At 43.2% G+C, this 17,095-nt stretch overlaps 1 protein-coding gene across 2 annotated transcripts in view; it reads right to left on the bottom strand.

Annotated features, from left to right (window-relative positions):
• Positions 1–17,095, bottom strand: part of ptprja (protein tyrosine phosphatase receptor type Ja) — a 275,279-nt gene that overhangs the window by 81,166 nt on the left and 177,018 nt on the right. For both annotated transcript variants that reach the window (XM_070899743.1, XM_070899744.1), the window contains 7 exons: positions 15,298–15,564; positions 13,962–14,228; positions 10,479–10,745; positions 9,143–9,409; positions 6,697–6,972; positions 3,475–3,756; positions 623–892 (listed from right to left, as the gene is read on the bottom strand). In XM_070899743.1, the coding sequence (XP_070755844.1) occupies positions 623–892; positions 3,475–3,756; positions 6,697–6,972; positions 9,143–9,409; positions 10,479–10,745; positions 13,962–14,228; positions 15,298–15,564 (1,896 nt within the window). The remainder of the gene's footprint in view (positions 1–622; positions 893–3,474; positions 3,757–6,696; positions 6,973–9,142; positions 9,410–10,478; positions 10,746–13,961; positions 14,229–15,297; positions 15,565–17,095) is intronic.

The raw sequence follows: 17,095 nt of genomic DNA, 5'->3' as shown, positions 1-17,095 counted from the left end.
TCTACCAATGGGAGAATCACCATCTTTCCTTTCCCGACAGCATTCCCAAAATTGGGAACTCTTCATGAGAAGAGTTAGAAACACGTTACCCTGGGGCATTTTGGGCATGAAGCTATGATCTGGCACGGTCAGTCGGAGCATCAACATGCACTGCATTATTTGATGTTCAGTGTGCCAAGAAGGTTCATGACACAACTCAAACTCAACTGTGCATGGCAGATATCAAAAAGGGTCCGATGGCATTCACTTCTTGAGGGAAACCCCACTGCATAGGATGAAAAGAAAATTAACTACTGGGGAATTCAGTCTTGAACTGACAATTACTAACTATGGAAAGCTCCACAAATCACAGCAAAGACTAATGAACAGAAGCTTAACCTGTTTTTGCTCATTACATAAAGTTGACATCCATGTATAAGCAGATGGGATTAACCCTTTCATCTACCTCCACCCAATTAAGCCACACCATTTCAATGACTTGTTCCCAATAATCAACAAAGTTCAGTTTGATAAAATGTCTTGAAAGAGGGAGAACAAATACAATAGAAACATTTCCCTTCATGTAAACAGGTAAAAAAAAAAAATCGAATCTTGCAGAGGGACAGCAGCACAGAGCACTTACGTGTGTAGCGAGATATTGTCACTTCCGCGCTACTCAAATTCTGACTGATAGTGGTAACAGTTATGATGTAATTGGTTCCAGATTCGAGGTAGGTTATAGTAGATTTGTTATTGTCTTCAGTAGAAGAAATTATATTTGCTACTTGTGCCACCTGGTAGGTAACAATAAATTTGTATCCCCCGATATCCATATCGTCAGGCCTTCCCCAACCAAACTGAATGGTGGAATTAGTGACATTAGTCACTACTATGGCTCCAGGTCGTGAGGGAACTGTGGGAGAAACAAAGTTGCATCATGGAACATTTTGCACACAAGAAAAGGCACAGAATTCACGCAATTTCAGAAGCTGCAATGACTCAGCCTTGGTCCTCCAATATTATCTAAGTTGGCTCTCTAACACTGGAGTCATTACATTGGTAACATCATTCGACATCTGTTTTCCAAATGCAGATGGAGATACCATCAGGATAACAACCATGCATATGTAGGACATGTGGCAGTTCCTACATCTTTCCCTCCCTCAAATAGTGAGTAGGTTGGGCCAAACTAGTCACAGCTATAGAAAGAGCAAATCATCATCTCCCCAGTGGTGCAGAGACATTTTGTTATTAATGCAAATTGCAACACCCGGAACAGAGTTATTCATTGGGCAGTATTGGTGGCCATATGGTGTCCTGTGATGCAGTAATATTGTCACATATGTGTTCACAGATCACCAAAAAAACTCTTCTATTTTAGAATACTAAAAAAAATTACAGGTGCACATGGCACATTTGCGCAGTAGGACACTCATCATCAACTGCAACGGAAATCTGTCACAGTGGCTAACCTGGTGGTTTTGAAAGTGGTCTGTCAGAGCAAGCTGCTTGAAGAACGGACCCTGCTTGTGACAGGTTTTGAAGATCAGGATTGGCTAACTAACAGGAAGCAGAGAGTCGGGATGATGAGAGGGGACCTCATAGAAACATTTAAAATTCTGACGGGGTTAGACAGGTTAGATGCAGGAAGAATGTTCCCAATGTTGGGGAAGTCCAGAACCAGAGGTCACAGTCTAAGGATAAGGGGTAAGCCATTTAGGACCGAGATGCGGAGGAATTTCTTCACCCAGAGAGTGGTGAACCTGTGGAATTCTCTACCACAGAAAGTTGTTGAGGCCAATTCACTAAATATATTCAAAAAGGAGTTAGATGAGGTCCTTACTACTAGGGGGATCAAGGGGTATGGCGAGAAAGCAGGAATGGGGTACTGAAGTTGAATGTTCAGCCATGAACTCATTGAATGGCGGTGCAGGCTAGAAGGGCCGAATGGCCTACTCCTGCACCTATTTTCTATGTTTCTATGTTTCTATGTTTCTATGAATGGTTCATTCTCTGGTTGGCAACCAGTAACTAGTGGGGTGCCGCAGGGATCAGTGCTGGGACCCCAACTATTTACAATCTATATAAACGACTTGGAAGAAGGGACTGAGTGTAATGTAGCCAAGTTTGCTGATGATACAAAGATGGGAGGAAAAGCAATGTGTGAGGAGGACACAAAAAATCTGCAAAAGGATATAGACAGGCTAAGTGAGTGGGCAAAAATTTGGCAGATGGAGTATAATGTTGTAAAAAAAGTGCGGTCATGCACTTTGGCAGGAAAAAAAAATCAAAGAGCAAGTTATTATTTAATTGGAGAAAAATTGCAGAGTGTTGCAGTACAGCGGGATCTGGGGGTACTTGTGCATGAAACACAAAAGGTTAGTATGCAGGTACAGCATGTGATCAGGAAGGCCAATGGAATCTTGACCTTTATTGCAAAGGGGATGGAGTATAAAACCAGGGAAGTCTTGCTGCAGTTATACAGGGTATTGGTGAGGCCACACCTGGAATACTGCGTGTAGTTTTGGTTTCCATATTTACAAAAGGATATATTTGCTTTGGAGGCAGTTCAGAGAAGGTTCACTAGGTTGATTCAGTCGATGAAGGGGTTGACTTATGAGGAAAGGTTGAGGAGGTTGGGCCTCTACTCACTGGAATTTAGAAGAATGAGAGGTGATCTTATCGAAACGTATAAGATTATGAGGGGGCTTGACAGGGTGGATGCAGAGAGGATGTTTCCACTGATAGGGGAGACTAGAACTAGGGGGCATGATCTTAGAATAAGGTGCTCCCCATTTAATACTGAGATGAGGAGGAATTTCTTCTCTCAGAGGGTTGTAAATCTGTGGAATTTGCTGCCTCAGAGAGCTGTGGAATCTGGGACATTGAATAAATTTAAGACAGAAATAGACAGTTTCTTAAACGATAAGGGGTTATGGGGAGCAGGCGGGGAAGTGGAGCTGAGTCCGTGATCGGATCAGCCATGATCGTATTAAATGGCAGAGCAGGCCCAAGGGGCCGTATGGCCTACTCCTGCTCCTATTTCTTATGTTCTTATTATTTATAAAATTGATATCTTGACCATCGAGTTCCTAGCTTGTTACCTTTGAGTCACCACCTTGGTTAGCTGCAGAGCAACTGGATTGTTTCTGTACAAACTCATTTCACAAAAAACTTTTATAAGTAGCTGAAGTGACCTACACTTCATCACTCTGGGCTAGATTCAAAGCAGTCTAAGGACAATGTTTGACCCACTACAGCATCCAAAATAACAGAAGGACAACACAGGTACTGAAAATTTGAAATAAAAACAGAAATTGCTGGACATATACAGTAGGTCAGTGAGCATCTGTAAATAGAAATGAAAGGTTAACATTTTGGGTGCAACTTAAAACTGATGAAGGAAATATTTTGTAGAGAGGTGCTGGGGAGGAAGGAAGACAACAGATATTCCAAACATTGAGAAATTCATGAGCTGAAGAACTCTGTACTTACGTGTGGCTTTTTCGACAGAATTTGAGGTTATATAGTGGGACCCACTAACGGTTGTCACTTTTACACTGTACAATCTTCCAGGACGCAGGCTGTCGAATTCAACACTATTTGTTGAAGATTGTACCGTGCGCTTGTTCATGTATGCTGTTGGGTTTAGAGAATCTTCGATGTCAATGACAAATTTCTCAACACCTCCTGGTGGATGGATCCAGGAAACCTTCAATGAATTAGTTGTGTTTTCGTTGCTCAGAGAGATGTTTTCCAGTGGTATTTTCACAGGTTCTGTTTAGAAATAAAACAAGATAAGTGCATGCCAGTGGGACTTGGCAAGATGGCATTACTGGCTGCATCTCGCCAACAACGCTGTGATTAGAGTCTGGATTTAGGAATGAGAAAGAGCTGCTTTGCATCCATTCATCTCCTCCGACCATCTCGGCCCAAGTTCGCAATTCTCATCTTCCGCCTGGCTGGGTGCTGTGAACATATCCTTTGTTGTGTTTGAGCCTTTTCTGCCCTTCAACCTCGAGATTATTGTGGCTCTCATGGGAAAATCCTTCGAGATCCAGGTAAGCTCCCACTGATACAACCAGGATAACGCAAAGAAAACCTTTGGAGATATTTTAATTCTATGCTCCTGGTGCATATCAGAAAGGTAGGGGCTGGGGATGTGCAACTTCACAATATGCGTTTCTGGCATGCACCAGGAATGCAGATCTTCCAAATCTGTTAGTTACCTTTAGCTACTGAACATATCCTAAACCTTTGCCAGACCTCCCCCATCTTCCATCAATGAATAGAACATTAAACCTTCAGACCTCATTTTAAGTTTTAAACTATGAAACAAATCTATTTAACAAAAAAAGAGAAAAAAGCACTTAAGAAACACATATAATATAATTATTTATTTACAGCAGAAATCCTTACACCCAACTTGAGTGGAAGACCAATAAAAGAATCACAGCTCTAAGTACCAAGATAACTCTTTGTAAATAACTTTTAAAGTTTGTACCGTTAAATTTCTCACCGCTGCAGAAGCCAATATTATTCCAAACATCCATCTCTCTGAAATTCTCAAAAATACTCTTCTTCTCTGTGTTTCAAATTGACACTCAGATGCAAACTGAACAGCTCTTGTTACATCCTAGAAAAGTGTTACTGGGCTTTCATAGCATCTAAATATCTGATCACCCAAATTAAAGAAAAAAGGAACTAATGGTCATATACAAACTGAACCAATCACACACCATTATTTAAGTTTGAATTATTCCTCTCTGAAGCCTGGAATTTGCAACCCTGAATTGGAATAAGCTTGGTACAGGAATCTGAGCTGCCACTGCTTTATTTCGTTTTAAAGCCGCTTGTGTACGATGACTGAATTTAAAGGAACTACCACCAGATGTGTCAGCCGTGGCTCGGTGGGTAGCACCCTTGCCTCTGAATCAGAAGGTTGTGGGTTCAAGACCCACTCCAGATACTTGAGCACAACAATCTAGGCTGACACTGCAGCTCTGTACTGAGGGAGCGCTAACCATCGGAGGTGCCGTTAAACCAAGGCCCTATCTACTCTCTCAGGTCGATGGCACTGTTTCAAAGCAGGGGAGTTGTCCCTGATGTCCGGGCCAACCTCAATCAACATCATTAAAACAGATGATCTGGTCATTACCACATTGCTGTTTGTGGGAGCTTGCTGTGCGCTGTGTTTCCTACATTACGAGTGACTGCACTTCAGAAAAATACTTCAGGTGGCTGTGAAAGATGCTATATAAATGCAAATCTTTTAAACCAAAACTTGAATTTTTCAGGCCTCTGTCACTTCCCTATTGGAGTGTTTATGAAATCCATTCGTTTGCAGTGATTCTATTCCTGGGCCCAACCATCTTCATCAATGAACTTCCCTCCATCATAAGGTCAGAAGTGGGGGTGTTCGCTGATGATTGCACAGTGTTCAGTTCCATTCACAACTCCTCAGATAATGGAGCAGTCCTGGATGACATTCAAGCCTGCGCTGATAAGTGGCAAGTAACATTCGCACCACACCAGTGCCAGGCAATGACTATTTCCAACAAGCGAGAGTCTAACCACCGCCCCTTGACATTCAACGGCATTACTATCGCCAAATCCCTCATCATCAACATCCTGGGGGGGGTCACCATTGACCCGAAACATAACTGGACCAGCTACATAAATACTGTGGCTACAAGAGCAGGTCAGAGGCTGGATATTCTGCAGCGAGTGTCTCACCTCCTGAATCCCCAAAGCCTTCCCACCATCTACAAGGCACAAGTCAGGAGTGTGATGGAATACGCTCCACTTGCCTGGATGAGTGCAGCTCCAACGACACTCAAGAAGCTGGAACTCTCTCCTTTTTAAAAAATTTGTTCCGGGATGTGAGCGTTGCTGGCAAGGCTGGCATTTATTGCCCCTCCCTAATTGCCCTCGAGAAGATTCAACTCTTAGTACTGCCTAGTATCACCATTGGGAGCGCCAATGTACTCCACATCATTCTATTCCAAAAGTCTTTTAAAGTGAGGCATAAAGATGAACACTCATTGTTCAAAGCTGCATTGATCCATTTTTAAGCCTGTGCCAATGATGTGCCCAGTAATATATCTGGGCTGTGGAACAAAGTCTGCACTGTTTTTGCCTTTCTCGGCCTTGATTAAATCATTATTCAGTGCCTCAGACAAAGAAAAAAAGCCATTGGGCAGTTTTGGAGGCAAACTGGCACCCAATTACTCAATGCCATTGGTATAGACTTCCCTACTGCTCTTCCGATGCCAATAATTGGGATATGGTTCTGAAGACAGCAGAAGCTCTCCAATACTTCGCCCTGTGTCCATTCACTATTAATGTGCACATTTAGCGAACATCCACAGTTTATTTGAGTGTAGGCACCATCAGAGCCAAACCTGACTGTCGTCACCCGCTGTCTACACACACACTCCACGCGGCTGGGCTCACTAGAGAGCAGTCAGAAGCAGGAACTTTTTCTGATTGCTCCTCCTGCCCGCAAAGACACAGAGGTGAATTGCAACGCTTCCAACCACTCTCCAGGCTAAAATCAGCCAACTCATCACAGACCAGGGATTGAACCTCATGGTTTGTGGCTCAATAGCAGCACCACCTCTATTAATGTGACCTTGCAATGGGAATGAACACCCATTTCAAAAATCAATCAACAATTCCATGCAGATAATTTGATTCAGATGTTAGAGTGGTTACCTGTGTAATTGGCTACAACAACTGGGTCTGCTTGTGTGTCATTTTTTGCCAGTGTGATAACGGAAAATGTGTAGTTGGTTCCAGAAGTCAGTCCCGTTACAGTAGCATTTTCATTTGTTACGGTTTGATTTCCATTACTGCCTGTGGGTGCCGGGCTTCCATCCGTCAGCACCCTATACTGATACTCTGCTTTATGCTGGTCTGGCCTCTGCCATCTCACGGTTATGTCGGTTGTGCCAATCTGCACTATTTGTAGGTTCTTAACAGGATTTGGCTCTGTTGAAGAAAACAATTGGAGAGATAGGTTGTGGGTGTTAACAAGCCACTGAGGGGCCATCGGATGATCCTTCAACCTTTTTATTATCAAACCAAGCTGGAGTTAATTTAGGTCGGGTCGGCCTGTTGACCCCACAGTGGTGGCCAATCGATTTTTAGGAATGGCCGCCGCAAACGGACATTAACGGGTCTCCCCGAGACCCTGAATTTCAGGCCCCTGGCGCCTCTTAATCGGCAGGCTCCAGTTACAGTGAACACAATGCAGTGTTATTTTGTAGCCCTATAAAAATGCATTGTCATTTGGATTCCGAGAGGCACTGGCTGGGGCTCTGATATCCCTCTCGATAGCTGCGCCGCCAATTTAAAGGAATAAAAAAATACTTACCAGCCATTTTCAGCTGAATCCCTCGATCCCCCGGCAGGATGGAGTCCAGAACGAAAAATCCCCGAGCTGAATATAGGTCGGGTCGGCCTGTTGACCCCACAGTGGCGGCCAATCGATTTTTAGGAATGGCCGCCGCAAACGGACATTAACGGGTCTCCCCGGGACCCTGTATTTCGGGCCCCTGGCGCCTCATTAATGCAAAAATTTTTGCTGGGCAACTTGCTGATTAGCCGGCAAAATACTGCCCCCGGGTTCGGCCGGGCCGCCAACGGGCAACCTGGCACACACCCACCTCTTGGGTGCCAAGCCGCTGGCCCGGCCGAAACCTTCCCTAGTGGCCTAATGGTCAAAATTAAAAAATGATAGCATCTGCCCTTTAATGGAGGGGAGAGAGTGTGATGACGCACACGTGCTGTGACATCACCACGACTCCCCCGCTGACTGACAGCAGCGGAGGCCCTGACCGACCCATTTTCAGCCAGTCAGCCTGGCTTTGTGTCTAAGGCCAGCTCCCACTATCAACCATTTCCTGTGGGGCTTTGAAAAAAATGTCAAAGTCCTGAAAATGGATCTACTCACTGTGCCAGCGGTAAGCACCACTCCAAAAATCATAGGTGCGGCAGCTTTCTGGAGCACCTGAATTTTGACCCCAAGACGTTGGAGGGGAATCACACTACTGCAACATTCCAGTTGATGGGGAAAGGAGCACTGACTTTTTACTTAAACAATGCATTGTGGACCAGCATCTGTGGCTGTGGTCACCCTGAACGCAGTGTATGTGTTACAGCCCGAGATATCTCCCACCCCCTCCCCACCCCACATCAATGCTCACTGCCAACCCCCCAAAAATCAATGAAAACGAGGAATTAGGAATGTCACCTGTCTCCTGCAAGACCAAACATGGCTTGAAAACTCTGTTGTTATTTGCCAACACAGCAAAGCTGCACCAGAATGACTAAATGAAGCATTATCTGTAGTTGGGGCAAGTCCATCTACAATGGACATTTATCAGTTTAGTTCAAGAAACAAGGAAACCCATTTGAAGGAGCTTGTAGAATTCAATTTTTTTAAATGATTAATTCTGAGGATATGGGTGTCACTGGCAAGGTTGGCATTAATCGGCCATCCCTACTTGAACCTGACAAGGTAAAGGTGGGCCGCCTTCTTTATAAAAATGTGATACAAATGAGTGGCTCGCGAGGTCACTTCAGTGGGCAGTCGAGTCTCAACCACATTGGTGTGGGCCTGGAGTCACATGTAGGTCAGACCGAGAAACGAGGACAGGTTTCCTTCCAGTTGGGTTTTAAAATAATCCGACAACTTCATGGTCACATTTTAATGTTACCAGCCTTGTATTAAAACTGAATTCACATTTTCAATTTGTCCTGGGTGGATTTGAACTCATGTTCTCTGGATTATTAGCCCAGGCCCCTGGATTACCAGTAACTGTACCCCTTTATTTACACTGAAGTGCATTGTATTCCTGGGCTATTGTAACATTTGTTTTGTAGTTTTGTTTCTTCCTCTCTCTCAGTGGAGCTCTTAATATTACAATTATCGCATATTTATTCTGATTCAACCAAGAGAGACTCCGGCAAATAATTAATTTAATAACAATTACTCATATGGCTGACCCCCAATAAGAACACCATTACAAGACAGTGACCTGAAGAGACATTGATCAAAAATGGCATAACCAACAAGGGCATTCTCAAATTGAGCAGAGTACAGAATTCAACCTGTCACTTTGGCAATACTGATAATCACAATCCTTGTTATACTTACTGGTGAAGTGAGCTGTTGATACAAATTTACTCTGCAATTGTCCAGGTCCAATGGTGGCCACAGAAATGGTATGTTCAGTTCCAGAAATAAGATTCAAAATTGTGGTGGAGTTTATATCTGCGGTCATAGACTTAGTACTAGAGCCATCCTGGTAGGTGACGTTGAAGGTATAACTTCCAAAATCCATGTCCGCGGGTTCTCCCCAGTCTAATGAGATGGAACTGGTGTTGAAGTTGGTCACACGGATACTTCCAGGGGTGCTGGGAACTGTGTGCGATTAAAAAATACAAAATCATTACTACCACCTGCACCAGTGTATACAGCTTCCCCATTTAGTTTTTATTATGCCTCTGAAGCACTTTGGGATGTTGTTCTATGTTACAGGTGCTATATAAACGCAAGTTGACATTGGCTTGGAAGGGGTGTGTGCATGCGTGTAACAAAAGAAGAGAATACAGACATGAGATTCCCACCAGTATCAGTGTGTACAGATTCTTGAAGGGTTTGGAGATATTGGTCAGCATGATGTTTCTTGACTTGGAAATGTCTCTGCCAACCTGAAGCACTATTTGGTAACCAAGACTTAGTATCAGAATATTAGACCAGCACTAAATCTGTCTATAAAGGATCAGAGAAGTCTTATATTAATGGGACATGGAGATGTTGTGGGGGTAGAGTTAAGAGAGACGTTAATTGCAGCCTTTGATTGAAGCCACTACATAGCCAATGTTCTCACCCTCACACAAATTAAAATTCCATCCAGTGTCTAAAGCAGAAACATTTCTTCTGCATATTAATTTAGATTCAAGTGAAACAAGGTTTAGCAGTCTCAAACCAATAGCCATCTCCAAGGTAATGTAGGAAAACTAGATGAGTAAATCATTAAAATCATATGGCTCGATCATTGTGATATTTTCATTTGTCAAATCCCAGTTCAAAGGGTTGACATGTAAATGACAATCAGACTCGTTTGCTGGGACAAGAGAACTCCTCTGATAACTAGCCGATGTTGATGACACTAATGTTCATCTTTTCTTATTTCCCTACACTTCAAAAATACTTCATTGGCTATAAAGCATTTTGGGACTTCCTGAGATCGTGAAAAGTGCCATTTAAATGGGCGACATTCACAAATATATTGTATCTGGGCCAAACAGTCAGTGGTAGTGAAATGTTACAGATCAGATTCCTCTACCTCAGTGATTCAAGTGCAATAGCACTTGGCAGAGGGTGCTTAATAAGCTGTTAATTTTTTTAACGATTTCTGATAAAATGAAGCCACCGCATTAAAGATACTTGCATTCAATCCAAACTGATTTTCACACATTCCACGTACCCGTTATACCCTGCACATTGTCAGAGGTTACATTGAAAGGCCCGCTGCTTGTAATCACTGTGACGATGTACTCTCGGCCAGGTCGAAGACCGGTGAATGTTACAGGCAATGTGGAATCTGTGCTGTTTGCTTGCTCTCCTGAACTTTTTACATCTTTAACAATGACAAAGAATTTCTCCACTTGGCCAGGCGGAAGCGTCCAAGAGACAATCAGCTCATTCACGTTCCCATTCACGGTGATATTGTCTTGTGGTATCTGCACAGGTTCTGTGGGGTTGAAAAAAGTTTTAGTCTTCCAAGAGGATTCAGATACATAAAATAATGTGGGGGGTTTGACGAGGGAAGTCAATTACAGAATAGGAACAGGGGTAAGCCATGCAGCCCCTTGTTCTGCCATTCAATTAGATCATGGCTGATCTATACGTCAACTCTACTGGCCTTTGCTCCTTATACCTCGACATCCATATCCCTCTATATCGTTATCTAACAAAAATTTAGCAATTTGAGTCACGAAAGCTTCAATTGTCCTAGCATCCACAGCGTTTTGGGGAAAAGAGTTCCAGAATTCTACTACACTTTGTACGAAGAAGTACTTGCTGATTTTCTTCCTGAATGACTCAGCTTTAATTTTAAGATCATGTCATCTTGTCCTAGATTTCCTCAGCAGCACAAATTGCTTCTTTGTCTTGAAGGTCTTGTTAAATAACCTGGGATACTAGTAGCTCTCACCTAGAAGACCAGCTGAGCGGCCCTGTAGAATAAAAGAAGACACTGCATTTTATTCAGACACCCCCCCTCTACCCATTACCACAAAGAAAATTCATACTGTTGCAGCACTGGGTGTCTGATGCTGGGGTTCAGTCAGATTGTTGGGACTGTTGGAAAAGAGCTTCGCTCTGCCCCCAGCCAGTTCGACAGCTGCGTGCTTTGTCGGACAACGTAGTCACAGCTCTAGTTTGCAAAGCATCTAACCTGAGGTATACAGAGAGGAAACGGCATCTAAAATATACTATACTTGATCTGGGAACCCTCGATAATGGTGCTGAATGACAAACTGCAAAGCTTTCACTTCCCCAGCACTGATATTCCTTCTCGCGATGAACATAACAATTTCTCAAGAAGCAAAATTTAAAAGAAACCTTGACTTTTGTGCGTGAGGATAAATCACTGTACAGAGAATTCTAAAAACACGAGGCCTCAAATCAATGAATAATCGGACTTCGTGGTGTGGCACTGTGCAAGGCAAGAGTCCACATTTGATTCATAATTTGTGCTGAGTTTACCTGGGATCATGATGGGACTACTAAGTTTCACCTCGGGGAAAAATGATGTTCTAGTTCCCCACTTCTGATTGCGATCCAATCACCCCAGCTGGAAAATGCAGGTGGAGTGGATGGCAGGTGAACAAAGTATTGGGCTTAGCTAGAACATGCCCAACACATACTCGAGGCCACTTTGGCAAAGTACTGGGGGACTGTCAGCATCTTTGGAACTGTACCCCAGCACGAGTTACCACCTCAGGAGAGAGGAGAGCAAAGGAATTCATTCATTAATTTAACTTATCAATTGACTTTGATGAGGTGCCACCCTCTGCAACACTTACTTGTGTAGCTGGATGTTATCACTGAATCAGCTGAGGTGCCATTTGCTGCCAGTGTGATAATGGTGAAAGTGTAATTGATTCCAGGGGTCAGATCGCTCACAGTAACTTTTTCAATTGTTACATTTACACTTCCATCGTCACCAGTAGGTGCTGAACTTTTCTTTGTCAGCACTATATATGAATATTCATTTCTATAATCGATTGGTTTTGTCCAGTTCAGAGTTATGAAGTTGATGCCAACAGTGACAATCTGTACATTTCTCACTGGCGCCTCATTAATGCAAAAATTTTTGCTGGGCAACTTGCTGATTAGCCGGCAAAATACTGTCCCCGGGTTCGGCCGGCAACCAAAGGGCAGCCTGGCACACACCCCCCTCTTGGGTGCCAGGCCGCTGGCCCGGCCGAAACCCTCCCTGGTGGCCTAATGGTCAAAGTTAAAAAATGATAGCATCTGCCCTTTAATGGAGGGGAGAGAGTGTGATGACGCACACGTGCTGTGACATCACCACGACTCCCCCGCTGACTGACAGCAGCGGAGGCCCTGACCGACCCATTTTCAGCCAGTCAGCCTGGCTTTGTGTCTAAGGCCAGCTCCCACTATCAACCATTTCCTATGGGGCTTTGAAAAAAATTTTAAAGTCCTGAAAATGGATCTACTCACTGTGCCAGCGGTAAGCACCACTCCAAAAATCATAGGTGCGGCAGCTTTCTGGAGCACCTGAATTTTGACCCCAAGACGTTGGAGGGGAATCACACTACTGCAACATTCCAGTTGATGGGGAAAGGAGCACTGACTTTTTACTTAAACAATGCATTGTGGACCAGCATCTGTGGCTGTGGTCACCCTGAACGCAGTGTATGTGTTACAGCCCGAGATATCTCCCACCCCCTCCCCACCCCACATCAATGCTCACTGCCAACCCCCCAAAAATCAATGAAAACGAGGAATTAGGAATGTCACCTGTCTCCTGCAAGATCAAACATGGCTTGAAAACTCTGTTGTTATTTGCCAACACAGCAAAGCTGCACCAGAATGACTAAATGAAGCATTATCTGTAGTTGGGGCAAGTCCATCGACAACGGACATTTATCAGTTTAGTTCAAGAAACAAGGAAACCCATTTGAAGGAGCTTGTAGAATTCAATTTTTTTAAATGATTAATTCTGAGGATATGGGTGTCACTGGCAAGGTTGACATTAATCGGCTATCCCTACTTGAACCTGACAAGGTAAAGGTGGGCCGCCTTCTTTATAAAAATGTGATACAAATGAGTGGCTCGCGAGGTCACTTCAGTGGGCAGTCGAGTCTCAACCATATTGGTGTGGGCCTGGAGTCACATGTAGGTCAGACCGAGAAACGAGGGCAGGTTTCCTTCCAGTTGGGTTTTAAAATAATCCGACAACTTCATGGTCACATTTTAATGTTACCAGCCTTGTATTTCCTGATTTAAAAAAAACTGAATTCACATTTTCAATTTGTCCTGGGTGGATTTGAACTTCATGTTCTCTGGATTATTAGCCCAGGCCCCTGGATTACCAGTAACTGTACCCCTTTATTTACACTGAAGTGCATTGTATTCCTGGGCTATTGTAACATTTGTTTTGTAGTTTTGTTTCTTCCTCTCTCTCAGTGGAGCTCTTAATATTACAATTATCGCATATTTATTCTGATTCAACCAAGAGAGACTCCGGCAAATAATTAATTTAATAACAATTACTCATATGGCTGACCCCAATAAGAACACCATTACAAGACAGTGACCTGAAGAGACATTGATCAAAAATGGCATAACCAACAAGGGCATTCTCAAATTGAGCAGAGTACAGAATTCAACCTGTCACTTTGGCAATACTGATAATCACAATCCTTGTTATACTTACTGGTGAAGTGAGCTGTTGATACAAATTTACTCTGCAATTGTCCAGGTCCAATGGTGGCCACAGAAATGGTATGTTCAGTTCCAGAAATAAGATTCAAAATTGTGGTGGAGTTTATATCTGCGGTCATAGACTTAGTACTAGAGCCATCCTGGTAGGTGACGTTGAAGGTATAACTTCCAAAATCCATGTCCGCGGGTTCTCCCCAGTCTAATGAGATGGAACTGGTGTTGAAGTTGGTCACACGGATACTTCCAGGGGTGCTGGGAACTGTGTGCGATTAAAAAATACAAAATCATTACTACCACCTGCACCAGTGTATACAGCTTCCCCATTTAGTTTTTATTATGCCTCTGAAGCACTTTGGGATGTTGTTCTATGTTACAGGTGCTATATAAACGCAAGTTGACATTGGCTTGGAAGGGGTGTGTGCATGCGTGTAACAAAAGAAGAGAATACAGACATGAGATTCCCACCAGTATCAGTGTGTACAGATTCTTGAAGGGTTTGGAGATATTGGTCAGCATGATGTTTCTTGACTTGGAAATGTCCCTGCCAACCTGAAGCACTATTTGGTAACCAAGACTTAGTATCAGAATATTAGACCAGCACTAAATCTGTCTATAAAGGATCAGAGAAGTCTTATATTAATGGGACATAGAGATGTTGTGGGGGTAGAGTTAAGAGAGACGTTAATTGCAGCCTTTGATTGAAGCCACTACATAGCCAATGTTCTCACCCTCACACAAATTAAAATTCCATCCAGTGTCTAAAGCAGAAACATTTCTTCTGCATATTAATTTAGATTCAAGTGAAACAAGGTTTAGCAGTCTCAAACCAATAGCCATCTCCAAGGTAATGTAGGAAAACTAGATGAGTAAATCATTAAAATCATATGGCTCGATCATTGTGATATTTTCATTTGTCAAATCCCAGTTCAAAGGGTTGACATGTAAATGACAATCAGACTCGTTTGCTGGGACAAGAGAACTCCTCTGATAACTAGCCGATGTTGATGACACTAATGTTCATCTTTTCTTATTTCCCTACACTTCAAAAATACTTCATTGGCTATAAAGCATTTTGGGACTTCCTGAGATCGTGAAAAGTGCCATTTAAATGGGCGACATTCACAAATATATTGTATCTGGGCCAAACAGTCAGTGGTAGTGAAATGTTACAGATCAGATTCCTCTACCTCAGTGATTCAAGTGCAATAGCACTTGGCAGAGGGTGCTTAATAAGCTGTTAATTTTTTTAACAATTTCTGATAAAATGAAGCCACCGCATTAAAGATACTTGCATTCAATCCAAACTGATTTTCACACATTCCACGTACCCGTTATACCCTGCACATTGTCAGAGGTTACATTGAAAGGCCCGCTGCTTGTAATCACTGTGACGATGTACTCTCGGCCAGGTCGAAGACCGGTGAATGTTACAGGCGATGTGGAATCTGTGCTGTTTGCTTGCTCTCCTGAACTTTTTACATCTTTAACAATGACAAAGAATTTCTCCACTTGGCCAGGCGGAAGCGTCCAAGAGACAATCAGCTCGTTCACGTTCCCATTCACGGTGATATTGTCTTGTGGTATCTGCACAGGTTCTGTGGGGTTGAAAAAAGTTTTAGTCTTCCAGGAGGATTCAGATACATAAAATAATGTGGGGGGTTTGACGAGGGAAGTCAATTACAGAATAGGAACAGGGGTAAGCCATGCAGCCCCTTGTTCTGCCATTCAATTAGATCATGGCTGATCTGTACGTCAACTCTACTGGCCTTTGCTCTTTATACCTCGACATCCATATCCCTCTATATCGTTATCTAACAAAAATTTAGCAATTTGAGTCACGAAAGCTTCAATTGTCCTAGCATCCACAGCGTTTTGGGGAAAAGAGTTCCAGAATTCTACTACACTTTGTACGAAGAAGTACTTGCTGATTTTCTTCCTGAATGACTCAGCTTTAATTTTAAGATCATGTCATCTTGTCCTAGATTTCCTCAGCAGCACAAATTGCTTCTTTGTCTTGAAGGTCTTGTTAAATAACGTGGGATACTAGTAGCTCTCACCTAGAAGACCAGCTGAGCGGCCCTGTAGAATAAAAGAAGACACTGCATTTTATTCAGACACCCCCCCTCTACCCATTACCACAAAGAAAATTCATACTGTTGCAGCACTGGGTGTCTGATGCTGGGGTTCAGTCAGATTGTTGGGACTGTTGGAAAAGAGCTCCGCTCTGCCCCCAGCCAGTTCGACAGCTGCGTGCTTTGTCGGACAATGTAGTCACAGCTCTAGTTTGCAAAGCATCTAACCTGAGGTATACAGAGAGGAAACGGCATCTAAAATATACTATACTTGATCTGGGAACCCTCGATAATGGTGCTGAATGACAAACTGCAAAGCTTTCACTTCCCCAGCACTGATATTCCTTCTCACGATGAACATAACAATTTCTCAAGAAGCAAAATTTAAAAGAAACCTTGACTTTTGTGCGTGAGGATAAATCACTGTACAGAGAATTCTAAAAACACGAGGCCTCAAATCAATGAATAATCGGACCTCGTGGTGTGGCACTGTGCAAGGCAAGAGTCCACATTTGATTCATAATTTGTGCTGAGTTTACCTGGGATCATGATGGGACTACTAAGTTTCACCTCGGGGAAAAATGATGTTCTAGTTCCCCACTTCTGATTGCGATCCAATCACCCCAGCTGGAAAATGCAGGTGGAGTGGATGGCAGGTGAACAAAGTATTGGGCTTAGCTAGAACATGCCCAACACATACTCGAGGCCACTTTGGCAAAGTACTGGGGGACTGTCAGCATCTTTGGAACTGTACCCCAGCACGAGTTACCACCTCAGGAGAGAGGAGAGGAAAGGAATTCATTCATTAATTTAACTTATCAATTGACTTTGATGAGCTGCCACCCTCTGCAACACTTACTTGTGTAGCTGGATGTTATCACTGAATCAGCTGAGGTGACATTTGCTGCCAGTGTGATAATGGTGAAAGTGTAATTGATTCCAGGGGTCAGATTGCTCACAGTAACTTTTTCAATTGTTACATTTACACTTCTATCATCACCAGTAGGTGCTGAACTTTTCTTTGTCAGCACTATATATGAATATTCATTTCTAT

This window comes from Pristiophorus japonicus, chromosome 14, assembly GCF_044704955.1.
Source record: "Pristiophorus japonicus isolate sPriJap1 chromosome 14, sPriJap1.hap1, whole genome shotgun sequence".
In the NCBI taxonomy this organism is placed as follows: Eukaryota; Metazoa; Chordata; class Chondrichthyes; family Pristiophoridae; genus Pristiophorus; species Pristiophorus japonicus.
The sequence above is the reverse complement of the archived record's forward strand: the minus strand, read 5'-3'. Positions and strand labels throughout refer to the sequence as shown.